Below are 18607 nucleotides of genomic sequence, written 5' to 3'. Positions count from 1 at the left end.
TAGCCCGCTCACCACCGTTAGGAATGATCTAATTTTCTCGTAAGCTGGAACTTGAACAGAAACATGTAGCCATGCAATGACATTGCATTCATTATGACTATTGTTGGTCATTTTTTACTGTATTTCATATGCATTTTTATTTATTTATTTATTTATTTATTTATTTATTTATTTATTCTTTCATTCATTTTGTGTTTATTTTATTTAGTGGTTTAATTGGTTGTGTGCTTGGTTTTTGCTGTCAGACACTTGAATTTCCCCTTTGCCGATTAATAAACCTGTCTGTCTTTCTCTCAGTTTGTCTGTTTGTCAGTCTGGCTACCAGTCCAGGGTGTGCCCTGCCTCTCGCCAAGTGATTGGTGGCATAGACTCCTGCTTTCTGCAACCGTTATTTGGATTAAGTGGCTGAAAAAATGGATGGATAGTTGAGATATCTCCATAACTTTTTAGCACAGGAAAAATGACCTAAAGAAGTTATTCTTAAGGGATTCTTAAGGCCCATTTATGCTCAACTCAAAAGACGGATACACAGATGGACGGACATTTTAATCCATTCCTGCATTGGGATAGTGCATAATTTGGTCCATTTTAAAGGGGTTCAGTCATCTGTCACTTGACGCAGAAAGAAATACCACCGGAAAGTGTGGGCTAGTGTAGAGTTTTATAGCTGACACACAACCAGGAAAAGGACCAAACCAGAGAAGAATAGAAACAGGAAGAAGATGACACAGAACCACAAAAAAAGCATCTGAAGAAGACGCAGAAGTTAAGAGGAGCAAAAGACTTCATGGTTTTATTCTTCTTGTCATGGTTGTAAACAACTTAAAGGGGAAAATGAATTAACTTTATACCCAGTCTGAAACAGCTCTCTGATGTATGAGTTAAACTTTGGAGCCCTGCCTTTGTAAACGTGGTCTATAGTTTGACTGAAACCACCCCCCACCACCACAACAGCACAGCTCAGGCGACGCTTAGTTCCAGGCAGCTCCTTTTTCCTCTAATTCTGGGAGTTTATGTAGAGAAGCCTCTTCGATCCGGCGGGTCACAGCTCCTCCTGCTTCCCGTTGGGCTGAAGATGGGTGGGGTTTGCAAACCTCACACAGACATGGGCGGTGTTGAACACCAGCAGAGTGAGGAACTTAATAGTTTATGACATCATAAAAATGGAGATTTTAAAACGAGCTGTTTAGACGTTTAATTTCCACTAAAAACTAATTAGTCCTGTTGTTTTTCATAGGAGATTTTTGTCTGTTTGTGACTTTAAATGCCTTAGAAAAGGGATTTTTGCATGAAATATCCCCTTTAATAGCGGTGCATTCCTGCTTCCAGCTGGTGTCAAAACACTGTAGTGAACTCTGACTCAGCGCTGCCTCCTAGTGGATGAACTGACTTAACTGTGACGTATGACAGCGTTTAAAAATTCCCATTTATAGACATAAAGGAACACAAATAGGCCTTTATGCACACACTCACTAGATGTTTATTGGTTTGTTAAGTAACGTTTCTTTCCAGTAATTATTTCAAGTTGCATCAGTGTTGTCACCTGTTTTTCTGCTCCTTCAACATTTGGAGAAAATGACAAAAGCTAACATGGTTGTGGAAGCATGTGACCACATTTTGCTAAGCGGCTGAGGTGTAGCTGTTCTATTACAATAGGACTGTTTGTCCAATCAGACAGAGAAGACCTGGGATTTCATTTAGTCTGATGAGGTTATGTGTCAAATAAAGGGTGAAGAGGTGGTGGCATGATTTCCAAACCAATACATCAAGTAAAATCACAAAATGGAAAAAGAGAGTGATCCCCCTGATTTTGTACATACCCATCTACTGTATTGAATTCAGACCAAAATCACAAAGCAAGGCACATGTTTCAAAGAAAAAAAAAGCAAAATATAATAAATGTGAAGAACAAGAATTGCTTGTATTATACACATCGCCACATCTGGACACGTCGGCAGAAAAAAACTTATTATAATAATATTAATAATAATAAAAAGAACACTTCCTCGATATATCCCAACATGGTATCATACAATGATTCATTAGCTTGGACCACTTAAGCATGGAGAAGCAAACTGATTCAACACTCAGATTAGATCTGTGAAAAATACTCTTCAGGATCACACACACACACACATCATAAATACACTTCTTATTTTTACTTCTTTTTTCTTTTGCAAATATCCATATATATAATCTCTATGTGATCAGAATTTAAATACCACAACTATGCTCTGAATTATTTATTCATATATGCGGAGCGCGGTTGCTATGAGACAGTGAAACCTTGATTTTTCTTAAGGGGCCGAGGTACAAATTGCACCAACTTCTGTTCAGTTATAAACGCAGAAAAAAGCCTTCAGGTTTCCGCAAACTCTAACGCCGCTTCAACAACTTGTTTTTTTTTTTACTTTTATTATTCTGTCCCATGTACACAAACATCCGGCAGCACATTACAGTTGCCATGGTGATGCTGATGAGGAAGGGGATGCAGATTGTCATGGCAAAGGCGGGGTGTGGCGTTGGGAGGCTGAGAAAATTGCATGAGTGCGAGAAAGTGATTGGAGTTTCATTTTAATACAGGATTTTTAAAACGGGATGCATCGATGCTAATCGCATTATCTACATCCACTATCATCATTATTACTTATCAGCAAAAAACGGAGGAATTTCTTCGTCATTTTTCTAGAATAAACTCAGATTCATTAACTTGAGATGTGCTTCCGACCTAGTTTTAGTGTCATAAGTACGGCCTGTAGTTACTTCACATTTAAACAGTGTTTATTCTGTTATTCATCACATTGAGTCAACGCAGCCTTAATGTATGTTTGATAAACATAAACAGCCAGCTGGTGCAAGAGATTTCACTTAACTGCAACTCAAATACACACATTTGAGAAGTAAACATGTTGACAAACTAGAGTCATAAGTAAACGAGTACAAGAGGCCATTAAACCATTGGTGATCAGGTACGTTTACAACCAGACTAACGGAAAAAGCTTCGATGGTTTCAACTTTTTTCTTCTATATTTACTTTGATGCAATTACAATAAATGCAATTTGTACCAACATATGCCTTTCTATTATTTTTATTCTGGTCAAAAATCGCAAACCGAGGTCACAGTTGCAGGATTTATGAGGCTGCCATCATATTTCTGTAATCCATAGAGGGTAAATGTGGAGGTTTTGGTCCCACATTTACAGGCCTGTTCCCTGTTCCCTGTCCGAGAGCCATGACAGGACTCCAAGTCCAGCTGGATGTGTCATGGAGATCAATTAAGGATACCTCATGTGCAAAGTAATGATGCAGCAATAATAACATCTGAGTTGCTGTGGAAACAGGGTGGTTAATACACACTAACAACCCTAACGCCTTTGTGTGCAATTCATATTCAGCTCATTTTCAGCGTGGTGGTCGGGAACTCTGAGGTTATTTCCAACTGAGAAATCAGGAAGCAAATGGGAAGAAAAATGCAGCTCAAAGTTAGTATCTTTGAGTGAGAATTTGATAAATGCTAGACATGATTGAGGCGTGGATGTCACACTAAAGCTAAACAGGATCATAACAATCTGGAGGAAGAGGCTGGACATCATAGTCAGGTCAGTTTTAACTCATGAGTTGGAATTTCCAATTTTCCAGAAGGAAAAACCAAGTGGAGTCCCACTCAATGGTGAATTTCCACCTTCGGGAAGCAGGTGGTACCTCCCCAGTCCCGACCTTTTATCCCAGTAAGGCTGCCCAACACAAAATGAGTGGCAACACCTGTAGTAATAAATTCATGGTTTGTTACGTTAGAGTATCATTGCACTATCCATCCATTTATCAGCAAACATCCTGCAGTTGACTTTATATGTTCAAATCTGGTGTAATGTTTGAACTTTTACTGCCTGTTCACCGATCCAGTCCAAACCAGCATCAATTCAACTTAATAATTCATGGTTTTGCATATATAAAACAGCTGTAATTTAATGCCACAATCAAAGATATAATGATATATTTTTTGTTTTGTAAGGTAAGTTGTGCAAAGTTGTATCATTAGTCCACTATTTATTAAAATTCTTTATATTTTGTCCATAAAATTTCTAGAGTGAACAAAAGTGAGTAATCTATAACGATTTAACGATTTATAAATCACATATATTAGCAGGAACTTTCATGAACAAGCCTGTCTTAACTCCAAAACTGGTGTTCACATGGTGCGCATTTTCACTATGGATTTGTGATTTGCTTCCTCTATGCAGCATTTGTAGACGCTCACAAATTGGCAATTTTGGAGGCGATAATTTTCTTGGATTTTTTGCGTCTGGAACGCCAGCGAATTGGTAATAACATCACCTGCTAGAAACCGCTTGAAATGACCAGACAGCTGTGTAATTAACACGCATGTCAAGCTAGGAATGATACAAGAGGAGCTACAATTTACCATCTGAAACAACTCAAACTTCATGAACTTATGCAGTTTTCTCTATGTGATGGGGAACACATGGGGGCAGCACACTACATGTGAATCTATAATAATGACAATGGAAACAACCATGTGATTCTAAAAAGAACAGAAGAAGAATCATAGACAGCATTTGCTTAAACTGTTTAGATCTGATTTAGATAAAATTCCTCCTTCGTCTGTGCCTGTTTGAGAAGCCTGCTAGCTTAGCTAGCTCAACAACTCCCCTTCCTGCTTGACCAAACTGAGAGCTCAGAGCGGTTTGTGTGTAAGTTGTGCAAAGGCTTTTTCATTCTCTTTTCCAATGATTATTGTCATAGACACACATTAAATCTACTTTGACTCAATGCTTTACAATAATATGAATGGAAAAGTTCATTCAAGCAGCATAAAATTTCAACTTAAGAAGCAGGAGGGTGTGTGGGATCTGTTGCCACAGATACTTCACCGATACTGGGTTAAGGCCCGTTTATGCTCGGGCAAGAAGACGGAAACAAAGTCAGATAAACAGTTTCGACTGTCTCCTGTGTCGGTTATGCGTGTTAATGTGATCCTTTTTCAAGCTATCTGTAGCTTGACGCAAAAAACAGAGTAATACCGCTGGAAATCACAGGGGGCAGTGTTGAGTTGTATGGCTGACATACAACCAGAGGAAAAAGATGAAGCAGAACCCGCCAAATAAAAAGCACAGAAGAAGCTGAGAACAGCAAAAACCTATTGTGGCTTTATTCTTCTCCTTGTGGTGTTTTTGAGTGGTTGTAAACAGCTTTGTAGCGGTGGATTAGCCCTACCAACATAGACTGTATATAGAGATGGACGGAGCCTCTGTGACATCACCCGTAGGTTTCTGAAGAGCTGAATTGAAGCTCGGTGGGTGGTTCCTACTATCGCCATCTTGGTAGAGGCACACGTGTCGTCTCACCCGGAAAATACATATATGGGCAAAGAGGTGGAGCTGAGAGGGCAGCCGAGAGGGTCATGGCGGATGATTGGCATCGAGTGAACTCCGAGATTTCTGTAGCTAAAAGCTAACCGAGCTAACCTGGAGATAACGGGAGCAAACCAGCTAATGGAAGTAAGCGGGCTAAAGCTAAGTCAAGTTGTTAACCGGCTAAAAACCGCGGTTGTTCTACGTTCTTCTGACGTGAAGCAGGAGATCAGTACCTGTCGATCAAAAGGACACGCCCCTAAATATGCCAAATTTCAAGATTAAATTACCTTTAAACGGGCGAGTTAGAATATAATTCACTCCCCCCATAGTTGTCATTAAGGTAAACCTGACCTATTAAACCTAAAATGGATTTTTGTACCAGGCTGTAAACATGTTTATTTCTGCTGTGAAGTTGGTCTTTTTAACATGGGAGTCTATGGGGATTTGCTCTGTTTTGGAGCCCCTAGTGGATGAAGGGGGAACTGCAGTTTTATGCACATTGGCTTCACTTTTAACCGCCGTAGGCGCCGTCCATCTTTCTTATACGGTCTATGGCTACCAACCAGTGTCACAACAGTGAACCCTAAACTCAGCACTGCCCCCTAGTGGATGAACAACTATGGCAACATAATAGACACACGGAGGCATGAGGGCGGGGACGAATGACAACGTTTGAAATGGACTTCATTGTGTACGTAAGGGAACACAAACAGGCCTTTTCACTGATAATGGGACCTACTGGGAAACCTGAGGTTTGCTGCTTCAACTCAGCAGTGTGTTTCTAAAGCCCTCTTCTAGACGCACAGCTTTCGTTGCGCTGCTTGTGCTGCACTTAATGGGGGGGGGGGAGGTTGGAGCAACTTCTGCCTCAGCTTTCCATCCTGAAATCCAACCTGTTCAACCTTCTCTGAAACGTTCCCAAACTGTACCTCCTTCATCCACGACACAACCTGCTGGAACTGTACCGGTGTCTCCACCACTTCGTTTTTAGTTTATTTTGAGAAGACTCCTATGTCTGTATGTGTGTGTGATTGTGTATGTGTGTGTGATTGTGTGTGTGTGTGTGTGTGTGTGTGTGTGTGTGTGTGTGTGTGTGTGTAAGCCGGCTGCATGGGTCATTGTGCTTCTCCTCTGTACCTGTGTGTGTGTGTGTGTGTGCATGCATTTGCAGGGTGACGAAGAGGATGTGACATAGATGCAGCCGGGTCAAGGAACTGAATTTGATCCTGAAACTCCACATATACACGTGTCATACCACCTCTATCGCTCACATGCACAAGCACACACACACCCACACACACATTCCTCGGGAGCTGAATAGTCTCATTTTGGTCACAAATAAAAAATTTTCCACCAAGTCATTTACATCGTCACAACACCAGAGGTCACCATTCCACACAGAGTCAAGACATTAAACCAAAGAGCTAGAGATTTATATTCATCGGTATATCATATATTACTGTGCTAATGCAGGACTTTTTCAGTAGATATAAACTCTCCATGCTTAGAATGTACACATACCATACTATGAGTCATTACACAGTTGGCTTTTCAATCAGTATTAGTATTTGTTCGCTTAATAAGTCTGTGTGGAGTTCTTGAAAGACTCATGTTTTGATTGCAGTCTCCTCCACTTTGGTTCATTTCTTCATCTTCAGTATTTTTTCTAATTTCTCTCCCCATAAGTCATTCAGTCTTTTTCCTCCTGCTTCTTTAGTGCCCATTTTATTATCCATTCTTTCTCTCTGCGACACATCTGTCCACACCTGCAGCGCTGCTCCATCATTCTAGCATCGAGCGACAGGAGATGAGGAAGAAGGGAGGCATGTTTTTCTGGAGCAGCAGCGGCGGACAGATGGACAAGCTGCAGTTTAGAGCGAAGAAGGTGTGAGCACGGCAGAGAGAGGAGGATGAAACAGAGAAGCGAGAGATTGAAAGAGAGAGAGAGACAGAGGCTTGCTGCCCATTGTGCTATCTGAGTCACTCCTGATGCAGTGTTGCCGTAGAGACCCCCTGATTGGTATCTGTGGTTACTCCAACATGGCGTCCAACTGGTCGGCTAAGTCGTCGAACATGCTGCCAATGTCGTCGAGGATGCTCACGGTGGTTTTCTGCTCGGCCACAGAGCTGGATGTGAACACAGACATGGGATTAGAGAATCTGTTCCTGGAAAACGTTAAAATCCAGCTCTGCTGCAACCATGTTGTCTTCTACTCGTACACCTGCATGAGCCAAAACCGGCTCAGCAGAGGGTCTAGTCCGGCCCACAGGATGAATTTACTAATTTACTAAATGTACACATGGCATATTAGACACGCTAACTTTGGTTTAATGAAAGTAACTATCATTTTTAGTTTGAGCATATGATTAGGCATTTTTTATGTTTAAATGCGATGTTTATCACATTTATCTTTATTTATGTGTATTTTATTCATGTGTATTTTATTTATTTATTTTATTTATTTATGGCTATTTTTTATGTGTAAATTTAGAAACATTTTAAGACTGGATCATTTTTTTCTCTTATAAAAGTTTGTATTTATGAGGTGATCAGAATTACTACACCCATGTGGAAATATATGTATAAGTTAACTTCTAGCGCTTTTGACAACTAACCCAAATTATAATAGGAAATACTGTATTTTTCATGTCCACAATCAAATAGTCATATTCATTTTATTATTTACATATATAATAATTTCTTATAAGGAAAATAGTAAAACATAAATACCTAAATGATCAAACTTTTAAAAAAAAGAATTAGTAAAGACATTTTGTAAATTAGTAAATTACACATATGTGTATATATATGTATTTTTATATATATATATATATATATATATATATATATATATATATATATATATATATATATATATATATATGTATATATATATATATATATATGTATATATATATATATATATATGTATGTATATATATATATATATATATATATATATATATATATATATATATATATATATATATATATGCGCTAGGTTAGCTCACAGTTCTAGGTTAGCCACTAGCCCGTCTTCTGAAACTAACTGTGCTTGGATCTTGTGAAGATTAAAAAAATATGTTTGTGTGTGGTATTATGGCATATGAGCTTAAACAATTGCTTCAGCTTTTCATGTTTCTTTTTTTTTTCTTTTTGAACAAACAGTCATAACATCGTGGAATATATAACCAGATAGTTAAATAATGGCTACTGCTGGTGGGTGGATATGAGCAGGGCCAGATTAGCATATTCATAGATCCCCATTCACTGAATGAGGAGGAAGAGGTTGAGTCACGAACATGTCAAGCTTTGAAATGTTTACTTTTGAGAAACACATAAGTTTCTATGAGAAACTATGATTTATAATCTTTGGTTGAGCTTTTTAAAGGTAATGTCTGTTAAGTCCCAAAAAACATAGGGCTTGATAACATTTAGCTAAAGCTGGCGTTAGCAAGCTAGTTTAGCTAACCTGCTAACTCCAGTTGACCAAAAATACAAGTTGTACAAATGAAATTAAAAACCCACCACTGTTCCAGCTCAGTTTAAAGAAAAAAAAACATGGAAATGTTTTCGTACAACTGTGTTCCTGTAGGAAAAAAGCCTAAAGCATTTAGTGTTTTCAGCAATTACCTAAACTAGCTAGCTTGCTAACTCCAGCTTTTTGGGTATCAAGTTGGACTTTAAAAACACACAACTTCCACAGCTCATGAAACAAACTGAAATATTTAAGCTGAAGTGCCTAATCCTATAAAAGTCTGATAAATTGTGGTTTCTTTTATCAAATTTTAATAACTTCCAGTAGAAAAGAAGAAACAAACACTGCATAGAAGGCTGAACTTTCGCTCGGACCTGAAAATTGTACAACTGTGTGTGCAAGAGAAACCGTAAAATAAGTAAAAGGTATGTTTTTATAATTCTTAGATTTGTTTTTGTTGTTGTTTTTAACATAAAAAATATGTTAAATACAGAATGTGAACACCATATTCTGTAAACAATGTAATGTTCTTTGAAACATCAGTGTTTGTGTACATGTAAATGGCTGCTGTCATTTAAAAAAGCAAAAAATGGGGTCTCCAAACAATTCCATTTCTCTTTAGTGATATCTAGTTTATTTCTAAAGCATGATAACATGCATATGTTAAAAGTTGCAGGTGTGTATTGTCCTTACTCTTCATGTCGCAGTATTTTATCCTCCACAGCCTGCAGAGCAGCAGCCAGCGATGCGCTCGTCTCCTCCAACTTCTGATGCACCAAAGAATCAACCGCAAAGTCTGTAGTCGCCGTGGCCGGCGGTGTGAAGCCTCCCCCTGTGATTCCACTGTCCACTGACACGCCCCCAATGGAGGAGCGAGGAGGCTTGACGGGGGGCAAGGTGGGGCTGGGAGTGGCAGGAGTTTGGGGTGTCTGCGGCGTAGTGGGGGTCAGCGGCGTGTGGGGGCTTTGAGAGGCAGGGCTAGTCGGCTTGGCGTTTGGCGGGCTGGGATTGTTGGATGGCAGGAAGTAGGGAGGTGAGCTGGTCTGTCGGGGCATTGTAGAGGGCTGCTTGGGTGGGGCAGGAGCCGGGGTTGGGGAGGATGGGCTGGTCATGGAGTGGATTAGTTTGGCTGGTTTGGGTGCTGTGGGCGGTGGCGTTGGTTTGGGAGAAACCGGTGGAGGAATCTTCTTTCCTTCCACTACACAAAGGGACAAAATAAAAAGGAAATCATCTTCATATAAAGACTGAAATCAGAGAAGAAGAAACTTTTGATGTCCTGAGATATTGGTAAATTTGGACCACAAGAACTTTTTCACACTTTAGCTGTCTTTTATGTCCTTTCCAAGCATGCAGGAGTACTTTGATAGCCAGAAATTCTCTCTATGCATTTGTACTATTAATCCAGTTGCAAACCAGTTTTGGGCCACGAAAACCAAACCTTTTGGAAAACATCTCCCAGTATGATAAATTTCCGACTATGTTGTTAATGTGTGGACAAGATCATGGCAGCATCAGAGCTCATACTTATGTGGCTTATGAAATTGACTCAAATCTGTGGCTAATTAGCAGACTTATGCAGAGTTTGATGTGGAGCGCTACACAATGAATGAAGTGTGAGATGTTTCAGCAGGGAATCTAACACTTGCTGAACTGCGGCACTTGAGGTCCAGTTTCCCACCCCTGCCTTAGGCCATGTTCCCACAAAGACAAGTTTAGGTGTATCTGCTAAAGCTTTTATTGTTTTGTGTGTTTTGTCCACATGGAACTCGTGTCCTGAGACCCCAAACACCAAATTTTTAAACAAATTAAATAAATCTGAAAACATCACCATTTTGTTTTCTATATTTAGAATCCAAACCCTTCTGTCCTGAACCACCATAGACCCACATCTTAATAATCTAGCTTGTGTAAACCGTGAATCACAAGTTTCTGCACAAGCTCTATGTCCTATTCTCTGTTTTCGCAGTATTTCTCTGGTAGCATTACAGGCTTGGCATATGTGCTACAGCGATTTTAGTGTTTTTGTTGTGGGCACACATTTCTAGAAGTGATTTAATCCTCATGGAAAACACTCTGATCTAGCCAAAGGCCATGTTTCCAGCAAAAGGTACAAGATTGGTAGTAAATTTATATATTTTTTAGTTTGCACAGGCAAAAATTGAAAAGAATGCCAGAATATCTGACCGGAGCTGCCCTACTCTTTTGGGACACTTGTGTCAGGTCACCAATCTTCCTCATCTGACCCTAAACGACAATGGATTATTTTGTTTCAAACCACAAGCCAAGAAGAAAGAAACCAAATTGATGTCTGATCTGTGGCTGTCTGGCTTATGGGCTGGGTACTAGGTAAGGTTACAGGTGTCTGTGGAAATACAGGTTGGGTTTTACTGAGCCAAACCAAACCAAACTGGTCCGTCCTAACCTGGACAATTGGAGAGACTTCATTTTCAACTCTGCCATTCTATATAAAGAGTTTCTACCCTAAACATAAACACATTATTGAGCCAAGTGGCATTCACTGGTCCACTGATTGGTTAAGCAGTGAAACTGTCAACAGCATTTTCTAGTCATCATTATTCAGACTACTAATTACCAACATCCCAGTGGAAATGTTGATAAAAGTTTATTACTTAGCCTAAAAAGTTGTAACACAACAGAGACAAATGGACAACAGTGACGTCTAAGCACAACTAAGATCCTGTGCAGTACAGGAGAGACCATGTTGAAGTGACAATCAGTGGTGTGGATGGGAGCAAAAACAAAAAAAAACTTTCATATCTAATCATGAAGTACCAGGAGGTTCCTGAGACTGCCTGGTCTCCTGTGTCTCTATCAAAGAGAAACCTCTCTGATTATTAGTTAATTCACCAATGTGAAATAAAAATAAAGACTCAAATGAGGATTATTTGAATTTTGTTAAAGAGAAGATCTCAAATGTACCTGCAAGGGTGGATTCTAACAATTCAGATTATTATTAATGACTCTATTAATAATGATTATTAATGATTTATCTGGTAGATTTTCTTCTGAATTGAAAATTTTCCCACTTTTATATCCCCTAGGCGTCTTTTAGACTCATCAAAAACATTATTCGTGTATAAAAATAAACTAAAATGTAAATTAATATTACTCACTCTGACTAAAGTGGAATAAATAGGAGGTTTTTTTTGTTGTTGTTTTTTTTTTTTATTATTAATTTTTATTGTATTTTCCTCTTTTCTGTAATCTAGTATTTAGTTGTTTGGGATTAATTGTGATTCTTTTTTTTTTTTTTTTCCTTTGGGAAGAGTGCTGTTAAAAGGCTATTTTATAACAGCATTCTCTTATGCATGTTATTTTTACTGGGTTTTTTTTTGTTTTTTTTTCCAATTGAAAGATTAATTGTTGTTTGATTCTTCTTCTTGTTCATTTGTTTCAACTTCTGTTATTTTTAGAGCAAATAAATGAAAAAAAATTACATTCCAGCACTTTTTAATGATTTTACATCGACACATTTCTGAACTGGATCAACAAGTTTAGCTCAAATAATTTATTAGATGCTAATTTTTATTTTTTGTTTTCTTTCAAGTTTCCTTCCTCCTGTTTTTATTCAGGCATGTCATAGCTACCCCATGACACCTTAAATCCAAGCTTCGGCTCACACACATCCAGGTGCACGGAATAAAGTCGAATGGTGCAGACATCTGAAAGTGTGACGTGGATGTTGTGTTGTGCGAGGTTAAAGGAAAACGGCCTCGGCATGAGCGTCATCGTGCCAGTCTGAACACTAGTGTCAATCCCCACACAGTGACAGCAGAGAATTCCACTCTGGGATCAACTGTTTGAACTGGACACCCAGTAGGCCTACGCTCTTAACAAAAAGCATTAAACTACATTTGAGAGTCTCGTCTTACTTTTAATCTTTTCAGTTTGTGAACACTTTTCTAACAGCACCAAAACTGTGAGTACCTGGACTTCCAGGGGTCCCAGGGCCCGGCAGAGGGACTCGCTTATTGGGAGCAGCCTGTGGAGGAACCTGAGGGCCTCCTTGTCTCTTTATCTGTGCCACGACAGGCTTTGGGGAAACTGGAGGCTTTGGTTTCCTTACAGGACCTCCTTCATTTGGTGCTGGAGCTCCTTGGTCAGCGCTGTTCCTGCGAGGAGCTGCAGCCACTTGAGGTTGAGGTTGAGGTTGTGGTTGCGGCTGTTCTGTCACTCCGGCGTCAGACGGCGGGCGGCGCTTCACCGTAGCTGTACCGTTCTGGTAAGGGACTGGTTGCGTAGTGTTGGGCTGTCCGGTGCCCACAGCCTCTCCGTTAGCTGCAGCCATCTCTGCGTAACCTTCGGGTTCCTTATCGCGGCTCTTGGGCCGTCGCTTGACAGTGGATGACTCCTGCAGGGTGAAGTCCGATCCGTTGGGATGGCTCTTGGAGCTGCGAGGCCGTCGCTTCAGGGTCGCTGTAGCTTCTACTGCTTCCTCCTGGGCGTAACCGCCATCTCCCTGGGAACCATGGCCGTCACCCTGCAGGCAAACACAAAATACACACTAACGGAAAATTCATACATTCGTGATAAGAGTTCATTATTGCACAAACAGTCAAAACATCCATATATACATAAAAAAAGACAGATAAAGCTTAACGGACACAGTAGCTTTACTACAGATTCATTCAAGCCCAGAAACAAAAAGGCTGGCATGCTGCATAAAAGGTACAAACAGTTTATCAATCCAGTAGCATAAGCAACAAATCAGATGCCCAAACTGGGATTTTTTTTATTACCATTTCATGGAAAATATGAGCTCATTCTGAATCTGATGGCAGCAATGCTTCTGTATAAAGATTTAAATTGGAGCCACAAAACGCTGGAAAAGTAAGTGACACAAGTCGAATACAACTGGACAAGTGTTTGACAACTAATGAGGTTAACTGGAGGTAAGTCAGTAATAAAACAGGAACATTTTAGAGAGGCAGAGTCACTTAGATTTAAAGCTGAAAAGAGCTTGATAAATCAGAGATGAAAAAATGGTAAAATTAGAAGATCACACAATCTACAGCATATAATATTGTCTAAAGATTTGGAGACTTGGAAGGAATCAGGATAAGGTGACAGCAGAGGAGAGGGAGCATCCAGCTTGTTATCAGCCTGCATCTCTGATGGGATGGGGTTGCATTAGTGCCGATGGCGTGGGCAGCTTCCACATCTGGGAAGCTCCATCAATGCTGAAACATCTGCTCCCATCCAGACAACGTCTCTTTCAGGGAAGACCTTGCAGATTTCACCATGCTGGACCACATCCTGCATCTATCACAGCAGCATGGTGGAACAGGAGAACTGGTCTGCTGCAGTCCAGACAAAACATCTGGAGCATCATGGAAGCAGAAAATCCAGAAACAAGATGCAGAACTGTAGAGCAGCTGGAATCCTGCACTGGACCAGAACGGGACAACATTCCTCTCCTACAACTCCAGCAACTGGTTCAAAATGAGCTCTTATTTTCCATTTCGTCATAGAATGTCTAAGTTTCAACATCAGATAAACTGTTTATGTTATAATGAGAGCAAAATACGAGTTTAAAGTATTTGTAAATCATTGTTTTCAGTTTTTATTTACAATTTTACCAGAATCTGTTTTTGTACCATTAGGTTTGTAACATTAGGTTGCATTTAAATTTAGCATGTTACAATAGACAGATAGATAGATAGATAGATAGATAGATAGATAGATAGATAGATAGATAGATAGATAGATAGATAGATAGATAGATGGATGGATGGATAGATAGATAGACAGATAGATAAACAGACAGACATATATATATAGAGATAGTTACCTGTCCTTCTCCATCTCCTCGTCCCTGTCGACGGATGGTAAGGCTTCCTTCCTCTGCAAACGGCAAGTTCTCTGATGAGCTGCCGCTGCCTCCCGAGCTGGGGTGGGGGGAAGACGGAGGTTGGGGCGAGGAGGAATTTACTGGGGGAGGGGAGGATTCAGGTTGGGTGGAGGATGGAGGTAATGCCGATGGTGCTGTCTGGTCCCACTTGGCAGCTGCTACCAGCTCAGTAACAGGGCCGCTGATGGTCCGCCGTCGGTTCACTACCTCGCCATCCAGACCAATGGCATCACGTGTTTTTCCGACCTGTTAACATACAGCCACTCGTTTAACACGCTAATAATGACTTCGCACATGAATGAATGAAATTTTAGGAAGAGAAAGGTGTACCTGCAGGAAGTTCTTCTGCAGAGCCATGCCTTTGGCTCCACCTCCTATAGAGGACATCTCCAACATGGCAGCGATGCTCCTCACATTCCCCACGCTACTTGTCTCCACGGCAGTTGTCTCCACAGACATCCCCAGGTCGCTGGCCCGCCGCTGTTGGTGGTAAGGCACATCCAACATACCGCCTGTGGTAGTGAGCATCGGCGGCTGTGCATTGGCCTCCGTCAAGTTGGAGTTGGAGCTGGAGATAGCAGAGCTGGAGCGCTTGGGAGGAGGTGGGGGTGGACCTTTTTTCTTCTGACGCAGGGCGAAGGATTGGGTATGGTTGCGGTTGGCGGTCTTGTCTTGGTTGCGGACTGAGTGGCTTCGGCTCACACGATGGGTGACGGTGGCGTATTTGCCTCCATCTGGTCTGATAATGGTAGAGGCCTGACCTGAGACCTCTGTTGCCTTTTCTCCTCCATCTCGTCCTCCTCCATTTGTCTCATCACACTCCCCATCTGAGACGGCGTATCGGTTGAGGCTACGGGCACGTTTCTTCTGGAGAGCCGAGGCGTCTGCTTCGTCGGCTTCGGCCAGTTCGGCCTCAGGTGGAAGACAAAGGAAAGGGACCTGTTGCTGCTGACCTTCCCTGATCTCCATCACCTGTGCCTGTGGGTACTGCTGAGGGTGCTGAAACTGGACTTGAGGCTGCTGGTGGGGGAGCTGACAAGGAGCTCCACGGTGGGTTGGAGATTGGGGCGGCTGTGGATGTGGCGACTGAGGTCCCTCCCCTTGGACTAACTGGGGACATGGCTTGGGCTTGGCCTGCGGGGAAGCTGTGCTCTGTACAGAGGAGGTGGAGGAGGAAGATGAAGTCCTGGTCTTGGTAGGTGTGTGAGGGGGTGTGTACGGAGGTGCAGGCTGGGAGTGAGAATGGGAGGAGTGATGATGTTTGCCTTGTGAAGATACACTGCCTCTGTGGGAGGAGGTGCTTCCCTGACTGCTCTGCTGCCTCATAGTCCTCGCCTCCTTCTTGGGGGGCCCTCCTCCTCCTCCTCCTGTAACTGCCTCATCATGGTCTTTACTGAGGGTGCGTGTTCGCTGAACTTTAACTTCCTGACCTGGCTGGGTCATGGCACTTTGTAGCTCTGTGCTCAACTCGCTGTCCTGGAAAGTGGTCATCTTTGGAGACATGACCTCTGAAAGGAAGGAAGATTTTAATTACAAACTCTTATCAAAATAATTCACCATAGCCCTTTTAGAGAAGCAAAACTGATTAGACATGGCAGTTTAAGATGATTAAAACTTTATGGTTATAAAAACCCCATTTACACCAAGGGGTGTGGAATGGGATGGGATGGTTTGGTTTACTAAACTCTGATCTCTGTTGCATTTTCACAGCCTGTATATATGGCTAAAACCTGGCCTACAAGCCATATGGATATTGATCCATCACTTACATAATAGTAAGTGATTCATACTACCAAATGCACATTGTATCACACACAAGCTTATTGATTGTTCAGCATCACTTTTGGTCCATTTCTTTTAATTTTTTTTTGCCTTTTGTAGGGTAGTTTATGAACTTCTACCGTTGTTTTCACTGGGATGTGGTAGCCTGCATAAAGCCCCAGTCATGTATTTAACCAATATATTGACCAATGAATGCCACTTAGACAAACAACGGTATGTGTTTGTTTAGCTCAGCAGCTCTTAGTATGTAATGGTAGGAACAGGTTGAAACTACAGCGCTGTTTTTTACCAAAGGGTCCAAGTCGGTTTAGGATGGTTTGGTTTAGTAAACCCTGATCTCTGTTGTGTTTCCACAGAAACTTGGAAGGCAGCCTATAAACCTGATGAGTGACAGAAGAGTCAGCTACGTGGCACATTATAACAAGAGTATGTGACGCAGTAGGCCCTGAGATGGACTGGCGAGATTGCTGGGATAGACTCCAGCTTTCTCGCTACCCTTAATTGGACAAAACGGTTAAAAAGATGGATGAATGGTGATGCAGCAGCAAAGGATGCAGTTTGTATTCTTTCTTCTTGGAATGGTGCTATTTCTATTCTTCTCATTGCTTAGTTGTACTGGAAGTGATGATGCTTTTGAACAGTCAGTGGATTGCAGCATGTCAGATTCCACTCTTTATTATTGGATTGGTAAGTTTAGCCCCATTTCAACCAATAGGTCTAGGTTGATGCGGTACAGGTTAAATATCCAATCCAACCTATGCTACTGTTTAGGGACTCTTCCCTTCGGTATCCAATCTTCCAATCAGACCCTAAAGGATTGAGCTTGACACATAGCAATCTGTTTGGCTAAAAGAATCATCCCTTACTGTGTCGAAAGCATCATGTTTAAATTGACTGGTTTTTTTTTAAGCCAAATGCCGTTGTACTCCTTCGTTTCTGTGTCACATTCTTCCCCTTTATAATTCAGAAATAGTGTGACGCCACAAAGACATAACGCTGTTAAGTAGCTGATACGTGGAATCAGACTTTCTATTCTGTTCTATTCTACAGTGATTTGGCTGTTTGGATGCATGTAAGTTGCTTTTATAGCGCTTTTTTTTAACGACTTGCATGTGATAAGTGATCAATTAACCATAGCGGTCACGCAAAAACTGGGAAGTCCCAAGTCTGACCCCTCGGTGGAGATAAGGCTATTGAAAGGATACATAAAAAGTAGGATTGCTCAGATAGGATTTTGTGGAATCTAACCCACTTTTTTCGAGTGGAAATATATTAAAACAATCAGCAAACAAAAAAAAAAAGCATTAATTCAGTCCCAGATCCATTTGGGACGATTAGGCTAAACTGTCTTTTATCTTACTCACCGTCCGGTGGGGGGCTATCCATCGACATGACTTCCTGCTGCTGTGTGATTGGTGGAGGCTTCTTTCTGAGCGAGCCCCGCCCGTCTAAGCTGCGCTGCATCTCAGCCAGTCTCTTCACTGCCAGCATCAGCTTCTTCTGGTGACCTAAAAAAAAGTTAGATTATAGCCGCAGTTCAGCCTCATAAAGACCATAACATAAATAAATCGATCAAAATTTTAATTATTCTCTTATTCCTGTTGGTCTTTAGAAATAATCATCTGCATTCTCAACCTATTAAACTCTGAGTGTGACAGAGCTACAACAGTGTCATCTAAAACATAATTGGTGAAGACACTTTTGTAACATTAAATAATTTATATTAATAAGTAACAGCAGTGGTCCCAGAATGAACCCCTGTGGGACCTCACAGTGTATTTTCACTTTGTGTGAAAAAACCTTTGACAGTCATTCATTGGTAAAATCTGAAACCATATTTATATAATTTAGCTAACTGTTTCTTTTGTGATTTGTGAGTAAAATGCTATTAAATAACTAACTTTAATCGCCTCTACAACAAGGTATAACTTGTAATGATAGTTTTTTTGTGGAATGAGCAACACAGTTAAACATGCGGGTAGTACCCCACAAAAATGTGCCAAATCTAAACGTTTGTATTCACTCTTTTCCTGAGTTGCTTGATGACTGGATAATTGCACTCTTCCACAAAAAACAAAAAATGTTTACTTTCTTTTAT

The 18607-nt window shown here is 40.9% G+C and overlaps 1 protein-coding gene across 4 annotated transcripts in view; it reads right to left on the bottom strand.

Moving 5' to 3' along the window:
- Nucleotides 1-391: 391 nt before the first annotated feature.
- caskin1 (CASK interacting protein 1) overlaps nucleotides 392-18607 on the bottom strand; it is a 152550-nt gene continuing 134334 nt past the window's right edge. For 3 of the 4 annotated variants that reach the window (XM_079253398.1, XM_079253397.1, XM_079253396.1), the window contains 6 exons: nucleotides 17874-18017; nucleotides 15058-16235; nucleotides 14668-14973; nucleotides 12804-13380; nucleotides 9549-10053; nucleotides 392-7503 (listed from right to left, as the gene is read on the bottom strand). In XM_079253398.1, coding sequence (XP_079109524.1) covers nucleotides 7407-7503; nucleotides 9549-10053; nucleotides 12804-13380; nucleotides 14668-14973; nucleotides 15058-16235; nucleotides 17874-18017 — 2807 coding nt within the window. In that variant the 3' untranslated portion in view covers nucleotides 392-7406. The remainder of the gene's footprint in view (nucleotides 7504-9548; nucleotides 10054-12803; nucleotides 13381-14667; nucleotides 14974-15057; nucleotides 16236-17873; nucleotides 18018-18607) is intronic. The other variant, XM_079253395.1, reaches the window with a different exon arrangement.

The sequence above is a fragment of the Telmatherina bonti genome (genome assembly GCF_933228915.1).
Source record: "Telmatherina bonti genome assembly, chromosome: 14".
Lineage (NCBI taxonomy): Eukaryota > Metazoa > Chordata > Actinopteri > Atheriniformes > Telmatherinidae > Telmatherina > Telmatherina bonti.
This window is presented reverse-complemented; position numbering and strand designations above follow the sequence as displayed.